Below are 20,467 nucleotides of genomic sequence, written 5' to 3' on the forward strand. Positions count from 1 at the left end.
CTCGTTAGCACACATCTAGGCTTGGGTTTGCGAGGCTTTCGTAAGACAAGAGACTTACAACAAGCTCGAACCTTGTAGTGAGTGTTTTATTTTCATCGATTGCCCATAAAGTCCTTTGGATATTTGTTCTATAGACCTAGTGAGAACGTGGTCTTCGTAGCCCGAAGGGGTGCTTTCATGAAAGAGAACTCATATGCCAAGAGGATAGTGGGAGGAAAATTGACCTTGAAGAGCTTCAAGAGTTAAGTGATGAAGGAACCTCTAACACTAGCAATAAACCTGAGGATGATACTCCTATTGAACTAGTTGACGAGTCCGTACATATGAGACGTTCCAGTAAAGTTATTGTTCTGCCTGTGTTGTATGGTTTCATATAACAACTGAAGGTGATATATTTATCAGTGATAGTACATTGATAAATTTGGATGAACCTAACAACTACAAGGAAGACATGGCGGGTCAAGAGTCTGCAAAGTGGAAAGAGGCGATGGACAGCGAGATTCAGTCTTGCGTATATGTCAAGGCTAGTGGGAGTACAGTTAGCTTTCTGGTATTGTATGTGGATAACATACTACTCATAGGAAACGACATTCCAACCTTGCAGGAAGTTAAGTCCTGGCATGGGAAGTGTTTCTCTATGAAGGACATCGGGGAAGCTGCTTACATTCTAAGGATAAGGATATTGAGAAATAGGAGTAAAAGTCTAATAAGACTTAGTCAAAGTATCTACCTGGATAAGGTGTTGAAACATTTCAACATGGAGAATTCAAAGAAAGGAGAATTTCCTATCCAGAGCAATGCCAAACTGAGTATGACTCAGAGTCCGAGTACCGATGCCAAAATAGTAGAAATGAGTGGAGTACCATACGCTTCTACCGTTGGCTCGATCATGTATGCTATGACATGTACTCGCCATGATATGGATTTTGCTTTGAGCATGGTTAGTCGATATCAAGCGAATCCTTGTAGAACTCACTAGATAGCAGTAACGAACATTCTTAAGTACCCGCGGAGGAATAAGGATTGGGTACTTACCCTCGGTGAGAGTAATGATTTGAGAGTAAAATGGTATAGTGACACCAGCTTTCAGACCGATAGAGATTCTGCTCTCAGTCGGGCTGGGTATTTACCCTAATGGAGGAGCAGTAACATGGAAAAGTTCCAAACCGGAGACTGTAGCTGATTCAACGTGTGAATCAGAGTACATAGTAGCAAGCGAAGCATTGAAGGAGGCAATATGGCTAAAGAACTTCATCGGAGACCTTGGAGTTGTATCGATTGTTAAGGAGCCTATAGAGATTTTCTGTGACAACGAGGGTGCGGTCGCCTTAACCAAGGAATCAAGGGATCATGGTAGATATAGGAACATCTATAGATAATATCACTTTATAAGACATTGAGTAGAAGAGGGACTCCTCGTAGTGAAGAGGGTATTGTCAGAGGATATCCCAGCAGATCCCCTTACGAAGGGACTGAGTAGAGTTAAGCATTTGCAGCATGCTAATGGCATTGGCCTAAGAGACAATATTAGTTTTAGTGATTAGATAGGAAGTTAGAAACTTGTAATAAATAAATGTAATTGACATTTGATGATTAAATAATAAGGGTTTTTATTCATAAGCAAAGCACACTGTCTTCTATCAATTGTTTATTTTATGTTTCACTTTTGCATGTTTTGACTTCCAAAATAATATGATTATTCGAACTATCCACAGTCAATCATACTTTGTAAGTAAGCTATGAGGTTAGACTGTCATGAATTGGTTTGTAGATTGTCTAAGGTGGTTAGAAATAGCAAAGGTTTGCTAGAACGTTCATGAGTGCTCTTGGAATAAGATTTGAGTATTGGATTAAACCCACACTCACATAAATCACTTCATGTAATTTATCTTGAGTGATTATGAGACGATAATATCATATAGTCTTCAAAACAAGATATATGATTTGTTGATTACGAGTTGGTTGTGCATTGATAGTACGAAAACACAACAGTAACTTAATGTTATAAAACGTGTTGTTGTGTACAATTTAACAAGTAATTAGTACAAGCATATAAGTCGAAGTTTATCTGTTCCTTTTATCCTTAGAGGATTAAAAGCAATATCTTGGGCCCCTCGATGATTTTGTTTTAACTTATGTGCCAGGCCCGGTCAGGACTCGATTGATATGTTCAATTAAGTTCTATGTCAAACAAATCGGAAATCGGGAAACAAACTTTTGGACAATAAGTATGACCTTATTCCATGTCTTTGTCCACACGATATCTTGGAGAACAGAGCATTATATGATCCATTATATAAAAGACAATGACTTTTGAGAGTTACGATTGCTAATTGGATTTTGAAGTTACATTGTAAGTTATAGTTATTAGACTTATCCAAGTGGGAGACTATTGGATTAGGTGTCTAAGCCCATAACCATAATTGGTATGTACTTGACCCGATAGTAGCATGGTTATTTTGGGTTGCCTTCACCAGAGCAATTTGGTAGGATGGATATTCGAGAAAGAGGTTATTTGTGATTTATTAATATCTTATATGAATAATATATTAATTGAGAAATCATATTATTTAATGAATATTGATCAATAATTAATTTGGAATTAATTTAGTGATCAAAAGAAACTGATTAAATTCACAGGGACTAATTAGGTAAATCAGTAATACTTATAATTTGGGCTAATGATCCATGTTGATTAAGGGATGGGCTAAATATATGTGAGAGTTCATGAAGAGTTAGTCCAAAGGGCCTATCATATGGATCAATGGAATACCTAAAGGTTTAAGTAAATTTGGGGTTTATGTACGAAACACTAAGGATTCCACACTATAAATTGAACTCCTAGCTTCCCAAAATCGTCCAATCTCTTCCAAGGTGAAACCCTGGCCGATTTTGGTGCTTCCTAACCTCTTTCTTATAAGCCTCCTCTTACTTTTGGTGTTTGTGACTCATTTGAGGTAGCACACTTGAGGTACTAAGTTCTTAGAAAATCAAGTTATACAAGTTACAACAAAGAGGTATTCATCTCACTTGTTTTATGTTGTAAATATTTATATTGTATGATAGTTAGGGTTCATGCATTGGAAAAATGAAAATTGCATGTATAACTTGAGAAAACTTAGATCTAAGGCATTGTGGTTGTATGTGCACCATAGGATTGTTATATTGCTCAAAACCCATCAGTCAACTCCTAGTCCAAGGTCAAATTCATGGTCAATGTCAACGCTCTGAGTTGACCTAACTCGTCGAGTTATCCCTGTAACTCATCAAGTCCATCCCAAAACCAGAGTCGCGATGTTGCGATCCAACTCGTCGAGTTCCTCTTCTTTTCAACAGAATTGGGTTAACCTTAACCCAACTCGTCGAGTTCCCTTGTGGACTCGTCGAGTTCTTCAGTCTGTCCACTCTCTTAATGCATTAAGCCCTTTTTCTCGAATCCAAAGGTTCCAAACTTCAGATCCCTAACCATAGAGTCGTCTAGGAGGGTAAAGTTTCCAACTTTACCCCCAATGATCATCTAATAAGCTTTATACCCAAAACCTAGTTACTTTGAGGAAGGTCTTGACCCATTAATCCCTTAAACTCTCACTCCATCGTCCCAAAACACATATCTGAGGTCCTAAGGTGGTTTAATCATGTAAAGTTTCCAACTTTACGTCCATGCATGCTTGTAACACTCTCTAAGGTCTATTTTTGGCTTCATAAGGGACATACTTTATGAATGGGATATGGAGGCTATTAAAATTTGCAACTTTAATCCTCTAGAGGTCATGTAGGGGCTAGATCTACATCCTCAACCCTTGGAAACCTCTCTTCTTTGGATACGCAAGACAAGGTCCCCAAAACCAAGCCAAAACTTCAAGAAATGAGATCTACTAAACTACATGTCAAGGTTGTGGCTTTATACCTTCAAAATGCAGCCCTTGATGTAGAGTTTCTGGATCCAAGATCACTCCTCCAAGATTGCTACTTCTCTCTTCAAAAATTCCTTCAAGAATCACTCTCAAGCTCTCAAATATAGGGTGTAATGCCCGAATATTAGGGTTTTCATCACCAGCATCAACTCGTTGAGTTGGACCTCCCCAACTCGTCGAGTTGGTGTTCCAAAAATACACGTGACAAATTTCCAACACGTCGAGTTCTTACGTTTGAACTCGACGAGTTAGACTTATAAATGAAGTTTTTCCTTCCATAATTGACATTCTAGATTTCAAGTGTTACACTCCATCCGCATTCTTTTTCAATTCAAGTCCAAAAATTACCAAACAACCCCTAGCATCCATAAATCTATGCATAACTAGTTCAACAACTACACCTTAATCCCTGATTTCCAGAATTTATAACATTTAACTCGTTATGCTAATACTCTAATAATGTATTGCAGATTAGGGCCAATATAAAATATTAAAATATAAAATATAAATATATTTAAAAATATCAAAATACATCTCGGGGTCTTCGGGTTTATTATTTATTTATTTAATTTTATTAAACAGAATGTTCCAAAGATGACAGTCCAATGTTGTGCCACACAACAATTTTTAAGTTAGAAATATTTTAAAAATCAAACAGCTGCGAAAGGCAAAGAGGTCATTTGTTTGTTTTAAAAAAATATTTATGATCACTTCGCATGCGCCCTATATAATACACTCAATACTTGACCTTCCACATCTGTTTGTTTATTTTTTAAATACTTTTGGCTTAAAAATCGTTACACGTGTGTTGTGTGGCGCAACACCGAACCTTCTTTTTTAAGCTACTTTCCACATTACTTTAAGTTTATATACATAGATTTGTTTAAATTTTTTCAACATGTTTATTATTTTAATAATATTATGAAAGATATTATAAACAATTTAAGTATACTTTATATAATTTCAAAATCATTGTAAAAATTTCATAGATATATTTTGTTTATTACATTGTTTATAATAAAATATTAATAAATAGTAAAGTTAGTCACTAAAACCATCAAATCTTTTGATGCTAACCGAAGAAATAGGTATCATGCATCTTAGAAAATTTAACAAAATAAATATGTTGTTCGCTAAATTAACAATTTTATTTATTATTATTTATCAAATATTTTGTTTATATATATATATATATATATATATATATATATATATATATATATATATATATATATATAAGGGATAGGGAATATACATTACAGCCTCACCTAAGCTTCGACACTAAACATATAAAATATGTTGTTTTAACTTAGTAAATATACTTGATTTGGTTTTCACTTGGTAAATATATCATCATTGATAACATTTCTTTCCTACATTATCGTTTTTCCATCTCTATTTTTTTTTCAATTATCGTTTATTAATTCACCCCAGTGCACATTACTTTTTTTCACTATTATAAAGATCTAAGATAATCAATATTCTTGCTTACTGGTCAAAACTATTGCGTCAATCTTGAATCTACATCTTCAATTTTTAATCGTGAATCCCCTAACCATAATCTTTATATAGTAAAACAATGTAGTTTCACGAGGTTTAGTATTTAAACTTAAGTGAGACTGTAATATCTTTAAAATAGTATCATCATGATGATCTTTATGTTTGCATATGATTAAAATTAATTAAAACTTTTATTTAGAATATCTTTTAACTATTTTATGATTAATTTCAATTTATTTCATAGACTGCAAAAGTTAAAAAAAAAAAAACAAACTTTTTATTGTACTTTGCAAACATTTGGTCCACATCTTTAGAAGGTTGGAGTTGTAGCCAGCCTACTACAAACGTTTTAGTATCGAAAAAACAGGCATCATCAGTTGAAATCAAACTTATTTATATTGAAGTTATTTAGTTTTTGGAATGTTTGTCTCATGAAAAACGATTCAACCGAATTATAATTAGGTTGACTCGATTATGATAATAACTTGTTTGATTATTTTGATATATATTTTAAAACTGAAATCTATTTTATTTCAAATCCTTTTACACCAAGACATTCAATTGAACACCTCTACATATTTTAAAAACCGAAATCCATCGAATTATAATTAGGAAGTTAATTCAATATTTACTTCCATAATTTTATTTTCAAAACAGAATTATATAAGAATTTATTGACAAACCTCAAAATCAACAGATTAAAGGAACGAATATCAAGTTGTTGAACCATTCCCTTTCAGCTGTTCATTCCAATCCTAGCCAAATTACACCCTAATGCAAACATAAAGTAGTAGCAAAAAAATCGAAAATACACAAAGAGACAATACATCAAACACCTTACGTGCAAGAAACCAAACAAATTGGAGAAAAATGTGATATTAGGTTGGCAAAAAATCTAATTCTGAGACAACTTATCTTGGTTGTATCGATCATATTCCTTGCACAAAAAGAGAGAACAAAACAGAAAAAAGTAAAAACTTGACCATAATTCGTATGTAAATACTACAAGAAAGCTGCATCATAAAAGAGTTGCATGTTTCTGATTTGTAATTATTGATGTAACCTATTTTTTTCCCTACAGATCGAAGACCGGAGACAACATCTCTTCGATTGGATGTAAATGACGAAGCATCAGTCGACGCAAAACCGATGAAGCGCTAATCGATTGGAACAAAACCGGTCAGTTGAATGAAATCTGTAGAACCATAATCGAATAGAGAAGAAGATGAGAGGGAAATGGGAACCGAAGCAGTTGTCGATGCCATCTTCATGTGACTTTCGATGTGACCTTCTATCAGAAGAGGCGAGGAAAACAACGTATGAAAAGTCCACAATCGGGCCAGTGGAACTGAGGAGGTGCAAGGAGGTCGCAAAAGGAGAGATAAGCACTCGAGGCCAACGGTGGTAGGTGACACCATCGGTAGCAGAAATATGAATATCCTCCTGATGAGAAACGAAGAAGGAAAGAAATAGATTAGATAATAAACGTAGATGAACGGTGGGGCGGTTACCATGGTTGAAACAGAAATCAGGTCCTTATTGGTGGAGAAAAACGGTAAAAGAAAGAGAAGTGAAGGCGTGGACACACAATATAGAAAATGGTAAAATATACCCCTAAAGAAAACAGCTCTGCAGGATTGTAAAAGCAGACATAGATGGAGGACGAATTCTACCAAAAAACAAAGAAGTTCACTATTCCTAAAGATAGTTTTTCATATATATATATATATATATATATATATATATATATATATATATATATATATATATATATATATATATATATATATATATATATATATATATATCTTTATCTTTTTGCATATAATTAAAATTAAATAAAATTTTGATTTAGAATATCTTTTAACTATTTTATGTTTAATTTCATATTATTTCAATAGATTGCAAAAGTTTAGAAACAAACAAACTTTTTATCGTAGTTTGCAAACGTTTTATCCACCTTTTCGGTTGATGTAGAAGGTTGCAATTGTGGTCCGCAGACTACAAATGTTTTAATATCGAAAAAACAAGCAACAATCAAGTACATTCAGTTGAAATCAAACTTGTTTATATTGAAGTTATTTAGTTTTTGGAATGTCAGTCTCACGTAAAACGATTCAACATAATTATAATTAGGTTGACTCGGTTCGGATAATAACTTGTTTGAATTATTTAGATTTATATTCTAAAAACCGAAATCTGTTTGATTTCAAATCCTTTTAAACGAATACATTCAATTCAACACCTCTACATACTATTACATGTTTTGTTTTTGTTTGATACCCTCTTGATCAATATCACACAACTCATCAAATTATATTTTTATAATAATTATTTAAAATATAAATAACCAGTTGTTTGATTTCGTAAAGTAAATATTATTATTGTATAATCGACCTTGTGAAATTTCAAAATAGACCTATACTAATAGCATAAGTGAAACTTGTTATGCATGGGAAGCATAAGTTATCACCTTATTACACATGTCACTACCAAAAAAGTGCACCCTTCATCACGTCATGCTTCTTTAAAGAAGTTGATAATGTGATGTTAAGTAAGCACTTTATATTATTATTGGTATCATAAGGAAACTTTCTATTTAAAGAAACTAATTGCCATCGTTACATGGATGCTCCACATTTGGTACTACTTTCTTGTCCTCATGGCCGGTCTAGCTTTTTAGCCTTGAGTTTGTCTTGGGCGAGCTCTTTGGCTTTGAGTTTGTCTTGGGCAAGCTTTTCAGCTTTAGGACAATTGAAGTAGCAGAAGCACATGTGTTTCCCTCCACGCACGTGACATGCTCCATGGGCTCCACCCTCCCAAGATTTGCACTGGCCATCACAGTGTCCGGTGTTGCCACAGTTACCCGACCATGTCTTGCTAGGTTTCTCGCATAGTTCTCCTCTCACACTCGTGATATCTGGACAGTTTATAACTCATAAGGACAAATAAAAACATGAAAAACAATAACTTAGTGAAGAGAAAATAAAATAGATTACTTTTCTTTATAGGATACGGCTATCTAAAATCTAAAGAATAAGCTTATATACTACAACGTTAAATGCTTGATCACAAATAGTAGATTAGGATTTGATTACCTGAGATAGCTAGAACGAAGAGGATAAGAACAAATATGGAAAAGATAACCGACTTTCTCATCATTTCTGAATAATGACTTGACAAACTTAATACTCACGATTTGGATGAAGAGAACGTTATTGTGGTGACGGGTATTTATAAGAAATGAGGGCGGTTCAAGATGACATGTTTTGAAGACAGACAAATCTTGAAGGGTTAAAAATCAGCAAAAATCAAGAAATTTCAACATTACTTGTGTTGCATTCAAATTTTGCGGCAGCATGTATTCTTGTTCTGCCACGATCGACTTAGGGTTCAATACTCAAAAATTATTTCTATAAGTAGAAAGAGTCGAGTCAAACTTTTCTACACATACTTATATATAGAAAAGCAGATGTCACTAGGGGTAGAATTATGGTTTCTTGAATTGCGGTATCACAGTTACTCCACTCGTTATACGTTGCTTCATGGATACAAACATAAAAAATCAGCCACAACACTTTGACAACAATTCCTTTTTTCTTTGTCTTTTTTTATTTGTAATTATTGACAAGATAAAATTTATTTAAAATATATTTAGTAAAACGATGGTGCATTCTTGAAAATAAAGAGAGAGAAAATCAACAAATTTACAAAAAAATAAAAATAAATAAATAAATAAATAAAAATACGAATTAGTGAAAAACATCAAATTTCTCCTACTTTTTATAGTAAGTCATGTATTATTATTATTATTATTATTATTATTATTATTATTATTAAAATTAAATGAAAAATAAATAAACTACTTTACCTGACTAAAATTAGGTTTACAAATTGATGGTGCAGCCACATATCTTGCCAATATATTCATCGACAAAATGGGTACGTGTACAGAGATAATCCTTGTTATGGTCTATAATGTACTTCCTCATGAGCCGATATCTTCACATCGGCTACATATAGTGATTGAAAACAAGGGCAATACTTACGACACAATCCGTAGGTATTCCGTACATAGATATAAGGCAATACTTACGTAGGTCTAAGGCAATACCTATAAAATTGCTATGGAAAAAAGTCTATAGCATAAATACATGTGGAGAATTTATACCTACGGAATTCTTACGCACTATCTACAGAATACCTATGGTTTTTTCCGTAGATAAAATAGCTACGTAATACATACGAATTACCGATAGGAGTCAAATTTGACTAAAATTGATTATTTTCCTACGAAATAGCTACGAAAATATACGGGTACAAATTTCGTACATATTATCGATGGGACCTACTTTGACTAACATTAGCATTATTACCTACTATGGATTTCCTACGACTCATATTACTTACGGATTTTTCATAGGTAATTATTAAAAAAAAAACAGCAAAAAGTTATACATTATCCAACTTTTTCTATCCTAAATATTGAAAATACTCATTACATTAAACTAATAATAATATTGAAATTCAACCATAATACAAATAACATTACAATAAACCTAATAAACCTAAAAAAAACTATCAAATGCAAATACATATTACTAATAAACATTGTCTAATAATATATTAAATGTGTAATAATACACATTAAAAGTGTCAACTACAAATGTTTAACTAAATGCTTACATACATAAATTTGAGAACTATTTGGTGGTTTACTTGACAAATTACAAGGTAAGTCCAATCGATAAACACCAACACGTGTTCTTCAATTTGAGTTTTGAATCATATTTTTCCTATTTCAACACACCATAATCAATTATCACAAAATATACAAATATAGAAATGTACATTTATTTTTTATTATAGTCGCAATTAGGAACATATTCGAAAGTACAACGTTATAGCTAAGACCAAATGAAAGTAGGATGTTATAATAAACAAGTATATCTTTCATTTAACTAGCACGAAACTAAAAACATATTTCCTTCTAATTATCGACTGCTTCATCATGTTGTTGAATCATTACAATAATCGACTCATTCATCATTTTGTTATCATTAGAAGTTGGCTACTAATACAATGATCCATCATCCATAATAAAGATAGAAATTAACGCAAACATATGGGTGTACAAAGATTTAATTATTTAAAAACCATTCACCACTCCAATATGCCATTCATGGTTACCATAATCTTTAAAAGATGCTACATCTAGTTCCCGAAAAAACATATTTGAGTCAATTATTTGTTAACGGTTAAATACAAGGAAAGTATGTTTAAAGAAATATGAACTTACAATGATGTAGATTGGAGGAACAATTTTATCTCTTTTATACTTGTAAGTTGGCATAACAGAGAACCTTGCTACCAAATCATGTGACCTAAAAGTCCATCTGTCATAATTGGAAAATGCTTAACAACTTTACAACTTAAGAACTTAACAACTTAATTGAAAACTAGTTAATCAAGGACTAATTTTTTTGGAATAGTGCAAGTTAATGGGTATGGGCATGGTTTAGAGGGGAAATTGATTAAGAAGTTGTTTTTTCATTTTTTGTGTAGAGATAAGTCAATAATTTTTGGGGAAGGTTAAAATGGTCATTTAACCTTTAGGAATATAGAATATGTATTGGGCCTTGGAATTTGTGAAAGTATCTTAATTATTAACTAGGGATGAATTAGGTGTGTTCAGTGTAAGGAGCTCGGGTGCAGTGCACATGTGTTCGGTTATCATGGACGGAGGTGATTCGTCTTACTATACCCGTGGGTCGAAGACACTTATGTCGGCCCACAAGGATTCGTTATGCTAGTTGACTTTGTGAATCTTGCATGGTGTGTAAGGCTAAGCCCATTGTATGACGAGCTAGACACATTTGTATGCTGGGTTAGGCCTAGACCTGAATAAAGAGACCGATCTCGAACCAGACTCGAAAAAAAACCAAGACCAAACCGGTCTTAAACGAACTCGGATTGAAAAAAGACAGGTCCTAAAAAAGGCCGAACCAAAAAAGACCAACTCGAGACCGTCCCATACTGATCCGAAAAAGACCGAACTGTTACGAGGCATGTCCCAAAAAAGACGGGACCGAGCCGAGACCGGTTTGGAAAAAAAAGACCGGTAACAAACTTTATAAATGTATAAGTTTTTGTTAATTATACAAATTTTAATCACAAGTTATTTAAGTTTATTCCTTTTTTCTTTTATTAAACTTAGATCATCATATTTAATTAATTTTTATTTATCATTTTGGTGTTAATCATATATTTGTTAATGGAGAAAAACTAGAAACCAAAACAAAATAATCGAAAAATATCGAAACCGAAAAAGGCATAGGAAAAGACTGCGAAACCAGACTGAGAAAAGACTAGGTCCGAAAAAAGGCTGGATTGAAAAAGACCGGTCCGAAAAAAGAGCGGATAGGAAAAAGATCAACAGGTACCAGTTTGGAAAAAGACCGTACATTTTCGAGACCGACCCAAGACTGGTCTTTGACCGCCAATGTGCAGCAATGGCTAGGCCCATGGAGCAGGAAGGACTAGGCCTCTTGTATGTTATGTAGGGTGATAGTTGTCTCTATGACTCTTTCATTGTATGTCGGTATGGCCCATTGGTTTGTCAAGGCTAGGCACATTATGGTACGCAGGGCCTAATATGCGGGCTAGGCCCAAGGATACGCATGGTATGTTGTATTTTAGGGAACTCATTAAGCTTTGTGCTTACGATTTTATGGTTATGGTTTCAGGTACTTCTGGTTTGGAATGGAAGGGCCTGACTTGATCGCAACGCATCCACCCATGTTTCTGCATCTTCATGATTTTGGAATTGTACTTTCATAACTGTTTTATCATGATATACTTTTGAATGTTTAGAAAAAGATAATTGGTGTTTTTGGTAGAATTAAAAATGAAAATTTTACCTTACATTTTTTGTATCGTTACAAGTTGATATCAGAACCTTGGTTTGAGGGATTTGGGCACACTCTTGGGTATGTCTGAACTCAAACTGAGGAATTGGTAATCTTTTTTAAGGAAAATAAGTTTCTAAAACGATTCACATAAAGAAAATAAGTTTCTAAAAAGATTTTTATAAAGAAAAGGGGGTTGTGATTCTTGCAATCGGCCGAGCTCAAGTAAGTAATTCTCAGAATACCCATACATGTTGATAAATTATATGATATGAATGTTTGCATGCTAGGATAAGGCTAGGAATACCTTCAAAATTTCATCACAAATTGGCCTGATATGTGATACCTTGTAGCCTAGGAAGCATCATACGCTATGATTAGGAACATGTATTAGTAATAATAATAATTGCTAAGTGTATGCTTTGACAAATGCATACGATTAGGATCATATAGCCCTAAAATGACTAATTTGGCCTTATTTCATGTTCCTTGGTTGGTTGTGGTCCTAAGGTAGAGTCTTTTATTTAACAATCTATTTGATCCTGTAATGTGTATAAGTTGCATGCATAAGGCAACCGACAGTAGGAGTGGAGGTTCCTAACATGCATAGTAGCAAGTGAGCTTAGGATGTCCTTTGTTTGTTATGTTTCTTGGATTCATGTTGCACAAATGCCACTTGCTTTGTGCATTAAAGAAGTCCTAGTGATGGGAGTTAACTATTAAGTGAATATGTCAAGTCACATGTTTCAAAGGTTAGATAGTCTCAGAATAACGGATTTGACTCTATTGTGTAGCTGTCATTTGACTCTGACTGTTGTAGGGTTGAGTGTTTTACTCAAAGGATTATCTAAGCTTTATGGCAGGTGATTATATTCATGAAGTACGTAGCCGACATTAGTTGGAGTTCTTCAGCAGCAGATAACAGGGTGAGGTTGGGAACCTAGGAAAGCCTAGGAAGTGCCTTAGTGGGCTTGGTTGAACTGTTTAGCAGGTATTTAGAGCGCCAATTTGAGAAGGTTACCTGGATAATTTAGGATAATTCATGAGTAGGGTATGGATAGGCGTGGAAGGTAGTATTAGGCCCAACCTACTAAAAGCACAGAATCCATATTTGAATTGAGGTGAGTCACGAAAAATATAGGAAGCTTGTTGGATGAGGATTCTTGGGTATGTTATGATAAATAGTATGTTTATTTTTCAAAATGGTGATGAGCACACGTGGAGGAGGTTGTAGTTCTGGTTCAGGCTCAGGTTCAGGTACCGAGCTGATTGATGAGCGGATGCAGGAGTTCATGTCATCGGAGATTACCTGTGGTATTTTAGAGCAGACGTATGTGATCTTCAAAATGGTCAAAGAGGGGATTATGGAGATTCTGGATTAGAGCCTAGGAGCATTCCAAACTAAGATTATGGCTATTGTGGGAGCTCGCACTCTTTCTTTCTGTGAGTTTCGTGCTTGTGGAGCTTCCGTATTCTTTAGGGAGAAGGACCCTAGTGCTAGTAGGAGATGATTAACAGATATGGTGAACGCTTTATGGAGGAGTTTTTTCCCTAAGGGGTCGAAGGTTAGATTTGCTTCCTATCTTCTAAAAGACAGATCTTGGGATTGGTGGGAGGAATTAGACTTCGCTTTGGGAGGTGAAACCCTGGAGACAATGACATGGGATGAGTTTGTGACCCAATTTAGGATAGAGTTTGTACCATCTATTGAAGTGCAGTAGTTGGTATAGGAGTTTAATGACCTTTATCAGACGACTGTGACTATGCCATAGATCACTGCCAAACTCCGGGAGAGGGAATTTTTTTGTTCCGTAGTATGCAGTAGATGAGGAGATGAAGAAGGTAAGGTATCATGACACGCCGAGGGATGAAATCAAGGAGTTTATGACTTTTTTAGGGTGCGGGACTCTAAATGATATGATTGCTAGAGTCCAAGAGCGAGATATCGATTTGGAGCACCTCAGAAACAGGAAGTCATAGCAGATTCAGATCGTAGTGGGAAAAGCAAAGAGGCCCAAGGCTCAGGATTCATGTTTGGGAGGCCATCAAGGTCAGGGCCATTATTCCGTGTGTAACATCCCAATTTACACGAATGAAATTTAGGGATTTGTGCAATTTTCGAAGTCTAATCGACGAGATCTTGCATGTACGTAAAGTTAGCAACTTTATGTGGTAACTTCACACTAGGAAGCATATTTGGAGTTTGAAGCCATGAACTCGAATTGAATGAGATGAATGTGAAATGGATGAAGGTATTCGTCGAGTTGCTTAGTCAACTCAACAAGTTGAATAAGGGTTTCCCGCTTTTTGGATTCTGCATGAAGTCGGCGACTTGGCAAGGTGACTCAACGAGTTGGTTAGGGTTTTCCTAATATTCTTAATGCTGCATGGACTCGACAAGTTAATTGGTAACTGGGCGGGTTGACTGAGTTTCACGAAATTCTGAGTTCTGAAGGAACTTGATGAGTCTATAAGATGCACTCGACGAGTTAGGTCAACATGGACTGTTGACCTTGACAATTGACTTTGGCTTTGACCATGGGTTGACCAAGTTTGACTTCTGAGGGTATTTTGGTAATTTAGGAATTTATGGAATGGGATCAATGGTGGTTGTAGGTGTTTATGTTTGGAGTCATACTTCGGAAGTTTGATCTTTTTAGTTTAGTACAGTTCGACATTATGAGGCGAGTTGTCCTCACTATACTAACAGGATCGAATGCACCAATGCCAAGTCTTTTCGGATTTGTATATGGGTTTATTGCATGTTGGTATGTTTAGTGACCTGTTAAGTTGGTATCCTTGTATATATGATGATGCTAGGTTAGTGACCTGTTAGGTCGGTATCCTCGTATATAGGATTATGCTATGATTAGTGATATGTTAGATCGGTCCGACTGTTGTATATGGTAGCATTTGATATTTATGTGTTGAATGTGTGATTGGGGATGGGTTGAGGCGGTCTCTGATTTGTGCTCTAGGCCAAAAAATCCAGGGCGGTTCGGATATACTGAAGACTCGGTAAGGGTGTACTTGTCAGACCGGAGGCCCGGTGAGTGGTCCGGATAGGCTGAAAGCCCGCGAGGCGGTCCAGACGTAGCGATGGCTCGAAGAGCAGTCCAGGTAGGCTGATGGCCCTTCGATGTGGTCCAGTTATGCTGATGGCTCATATGCATGTTATTTGTTTACTTGCTATGATATGGTTATGATTTGTATGGCGTTGCTATTTTGGCGGAACTCACTAAGCTTCGGGCTTACAATTTTGGATTTTGTTTTAGGTACTTTGGATGATCGCAGGAAGGCGAAGGCTTGATCGTGCACCTCCTCACATTTTTATGATTTGATTACTGGGATACTCTGATATGAAATTATTTTGAAGACATTTTGTAATACATGATGGTTTTTGAATGCTTGAAAAAGTTTTAAATTTTTTGAATTTTAAGGTTGTTACAAATTCGTATCAGAGCCTTAGTTTGAGTTAAGTGGAGGAACACTTGTTTGAATCTGGTCTCAAAATCTGAATTTTCACTAAGGAAATCCATCAACAGTCACTATTCAGGGAATTCAAGTTGTTGTCCCTATCACTGAATCAATATCACTGTGCATTGTTGAAAGAGAGGTGTTGTATGAGTCCATTAAAAACTGAAAAGTAAATGATTTAACAGAAAACTACTAGGTTTGACCAAAAAGTCAAGGTTATTAACCAGAAACTCTGTTTAACCGTGATCGTTAAAAATCAACATTTTAACCTAAAACAGTTGACCGAGAACACTTTTTTTCCTGAAACTCTTCCAAGCCGAGAACCTCTAAATCTCATTACTGAGAACATTATTTAGCCGCCGAGAACACTAAAACCTAACAGATAAATTGAAGTTTGTCATCGAAAACATCCAGACCTGATCCAAAATTCCCAAAAACACCAAAAACACAAAATTGGTAATTTAGCAAGACCAATTTCAATCAAAGCTTCCAATTTAGTGAAGAACACGAAGAACAGCAGCAATAATTGTCGTAAAAAAGAACTCAAAAACACCATAGACATCAAGAAAAACTCCAAGAAACATTTAATATTTTGCCAATTCGATTGATACCAATCCTAGCTCTGATATCAATTATAAAACCTTGATCTAGGTATATATTGTAATGTTTTAGCAGTGTTCTAGGTTGGTCATTTCAGTGGCTGAGTTCGAGATTTTGAGAGAGACAGAGAGCACCGAGAGACATAGAGAGTCTTATGTACTAGACTATTGTTTCATATAGTGTGCATTAAAGATTCATCATTGTGCTATTATATTTACGATTTGTGGCATTCACTTGATTGGGATTCCGCACCAATCTAGTGATTTGGATTGATACCAAGATCGAGGTTTTACAAAGGATCTAACAAATCCTAAGAGAATTTTGAATCTTAGTTGAGGACCTCTTGGAATTTTACAATCATAACCACTTTGTCATTAAGGATTTCATGCAAATACATACGAAAACACACACTTACGTTCCAAAACATACATTCCTGACCTGCGATCCTAACCATCAATCCGATACCTGACCTGCCTATATCCAAAGAGCACGAACCCTTGATCACATCATAAAACATCCATATCACATCAATCCTCCTGCACACTCATACTATCACCCAACACCACGATCAACAAAGACAACACTGGGTTTACATCCTAACTCTGATTTTCACAAGCATTTTCACACCTTCTCGAACTCATAAAACTAAAAGGGCATAATCCTTGACATAGATGGCAACATTTAAATCCATCAATCAACCACTCAACGTACAACTGCTATCCCTAAGCCGATTATAACAATTGTTTTCTTCTTGACTCCTAGAACTCAATACACGACCTCGAGCAAAACCCTTGAGATCTCCAAACATATATACTCATCTAGGCTTGTACCATTCAACCCTAACTGACATCACCACTGGAGACCAAAAATTTCCAGACCTATCCTCATGCCTAAGAAACCATAACTAAAAGATCAACAGATATGGAACCACTGCCACGAATCATGGTATCAAACCATGATATATCTCCCCTCCCATTAGTTGTTGAAGGACTCCCATCAATGTCAGCCCACGACTTCATGAATACACTTACATGAAACAAAACTTAAATAATCTTCTAACTAAAGGACAACCCTATAATGGTTAATCTCCAATGAGAGATACACAATAGGGCCAAATCCTTTAATCTAAGATTATTCAATGTCCATAGCATGTACCTTAATGTATTCATTTGATAGTTAGCTCACATGAATATGAGTCCCATAAAGCACAAAGCAAGGAACATTCAAGCAGTGGAGTTGACTGGCACTAAGACACAATAAAAATATGCATATCCTCGTATAAGATTCTAGATCTCTAAATTCCAGTATCTAGGATACACCTTCATCCTTCCCTCACTCTCTCAAGTGTGGCTACCCATTCCATGCGTTATCCAGCCATGAACTGCATCTACTCATGAAACTTCCACCAACCTACAACACTCGTGTATGCTAATCATACATAACACTGGATCTTATAGACAATCAAATACTCGATTCTAACCTAAGCCCTTCATCAAACAAGAACATGAAATAAGGCTAAACCAAACATTCTCAGGATATAGAAGCTTAGTTATGTACAATTATGATGCATACACTAAGCAACTACAGTAATGATGTAAATTTCATATAAGGAACAACCTGAGGCTATTAGGCATCATATAATCAGGCAATTCTATTATGCAATTCATGAAAATCCCTAGCTAATCATACACCTTGGGGTAACTTCCTTGCTCTAGCTTATCATACACCTCTCATTTTTCTCGGTTATTTTTTATAAAAACTTTGAGTTTAATTTTGAAAAATCATTTTTTAAAACATTTTCATTTCCTTAGTTTGAGATTGGATTTACACGGGTGTTACTCCAATTCACGCAAAACAAGGCTCTGATACCAACTTGTAACTTCCCAAAAATTACAACTGATTTAAACTTTTCAAAATGAAAATTTACTAAAAGAAGTGTTTACAAAACCATTTTTTCCAAAACATTATTTAAAATTTGAGTTCCTTCTCGAATTACCACTTGGGTGGGAAAGGGGCAAGTTAGGGTCCCATTATATTGGTCCGTTCAGGATTACCACTTGGGTGGGAAAGGTGGCTTACTGTTTGGACCTGCCAGACGAACTTAGCAAGATTCACAACACCTTCCATGTGTCTCAACATCGGACCTGTGTTACTGACGACGTCGTGATTATATCTTTGGATGAAACTCAGGTGGATGGGATCCTGAACTACATCAAGAGTCTCATTGTGGTCTTGGATAGGAAAGTTAAGGTCCTTCGTAATAAAGATGTGAAGCTAGTGAAGGTGTAATGGTTGCACCGAATGGGCTTGGAATGGACATGGGAGCTGGAGGATGAGATGAGAGAGCACTACTCGGATTGGTTCACATCAATAGACTTCGAGGATGAAGTCTGGTTCAAGTGGGGGAGATTTGTAACGCTTGTTCTAGGTATCATTTATTTTCCTAAATTTTAGGGTTTTGGACTGGTACTCAACGAGTTGGGGAGCTCCAACTCATCGACTGAGGATCATTATGGATGCGAGATCGATGAGTTGGAAGGCCCAACTCTACGAGTAGGCGTTGGAAAGGAAAACCCTAATTTTCAGGGCTTTGTACCCTATATAAAGAACTTATGGCTCATTGTGGCCTCCCTTATCGTCTTTGCAGGCCAGAGAAACCCTAATTCGAGCCTTGTGCATTCTTGAGTGTTTATGAGAGCCTTTGAGAGTGATTTTGGTGTGATTGTGAAGGGATTTAGAACTTGAAGAAGTTAGAGCAAAGGGAGAGGCTGTAGATCCGACATGAACTCGATGTTGCAACCTTTTGGAGGTATAAAGTCTTTACCTTGGCTTTCCATTTCATAGTCCTTCCCTAATGCAAGAGTATGGTCATTTCTAGTGCAAAATGGAGTCACTCTTTGGGTCGAGCTTGTCATGAGGACGTGACTTCAAATCTGGACTCCCTATGGCCTCTTTAGACATGAAGTTACCATTTTATTAAGTTATGGACCTCCCTTATGCCCTAAGCCCCTTATTAATCTTTATATGAGTGTTTTAACCCATTAGATGCCATGCATGAGCGTACGACTTGCAACTTTACGTGGTATCTTAACCCTAGGGGACTCGATCTATAGTTTAGGGCTAGGATTCGAACTGGAAAGGTCTCAAATGAAAAAGGTTGAAGGAACTCAATGGGTTGCCTAGCCAACTCGATGAGTCAGGTCGAATTACCCCGCCTTCTAGATTCTGTGTGAATGCAGCCAGTGGGTGAGGTGACTCGATAAGTGGATTGAAGTTTTCGACTCCTGGACACTAAAGAAGTTGATGAGTTACTCAGGTAACTCGACGAGTTGACCCAAGTTTTCGGTTTTCTGAACACTGAAGTAACATGACAAGTTGCTAGATGCACTCGACGAGGTCGGGTCAACATGGACTGTTGACTTTGACTTTGACCAGGGTTCACCAGGTTTGACCTTGAGGGTATTTTCGATATTTTGGGATTTTGACAATTTAATCACATGATTGTTGTAGACATTTGAGTTGGAGTTGCAAGTTGGGACTTATCTTATCAGCTCAACATTTCTTGAGAGGTGAGTCTTTTCACCATACCAATGGGTCCAAGGCACCAAGGCCTGCCCTTTCATGATATATGGATTGTTAGTTGATTATGTGATATGTTGCTATGACACTTGTATGGAAGTCCCTGGGGGGTTTCTGTGGCAGTATATTAAGTCCATGATGAGGTTCCTATGGCGTTTGGTATAAGTCCTTGGAGGGTTTCCACGGCTTCCTAGTATGTTTACATGTTTAGCTCGTATGATATTTCTATGGTTAGTGTAGGCTGTGTGGAGTTTCCCACTGCGGTTAACCAAGACCACATGGGGGTTGCAGTGGCAGCTAGCAAAGATTATGTGGGGTTCCCATGGTAGATAGTTAAGACCACGTGGGGATTTCAATATCACTTGGTGTAATACCATGGATCGTTTCCATGGCATCCTTATATATTTGTATGCAAAGCTTATGTGTTGTATGTAACTTATATAGCAGTTATGGATTATGTGATTATGTGGATTGTGTGGGGTATGCTCT

The 20,467-nt window shown here is 35.9% G+C and overlaps 1 protein-coding gene across 1 annotated transcript; it reads right to left on the reverse strand.

Moving 5' to 3' along the window:
• Positions 1–7,971: 7,971 nt before the first annotated feature.
• Positions 7,972–8,593, reverse strand: LOC145005891 (defensin-like protein 19). The gene is made up of 2 exons (XM_078965006.1): positions 8,513–8,593; positions 7,972–8,334 (listed from the first exon to the last, which is right to left on the reverse strand). Exons 1-2 carry the CDS (start codon positions 8,574–8,576, stop codon positions 8,075–8,077), a joined length of 324 nt encoding a protein of 107 aa, XP_078821132.1. The 5' UTR covers positions 8,577–8,593; the 3' UTR covers positions 7,972–8,074.
• Positions 8,594–20,467: the final 11,874 nt, after the last annotated feature.

This window comes from Lactuca saligna, chromosome 7, assembly GCF_052625555.1.
Source record: "Lactuca saligna cultivar CGN05327 chromosome 7, ASM5262555v1, whole genome shotgun sequence".
Lineage (NCBI taxonomy): Eukaryota > Viridiplantae > Streptophyta > Magnoliopsida > Asterales > Asteraceae > Lactuca > Lactuca saligna.

What these genes read in the sequence shown, in the direction of transcription:
- LOC145005891 (XM_078965006.1), bottom strand. Translation starts at nt 8,576, where the DNA reads ATGATGAGAAAGTCGGTTATCTTTTCCATATTTGTTCTTATCCTCTTC. An exon ending in CTTCGTTCTAGCTATCTCAG is followed by an intron (nt 8,335 to 8,512) that starts GTAATCAAATCC and finishes TAAACTGTCCAG; the next exon opens with ATATCACGAGTGTGAGAGGA.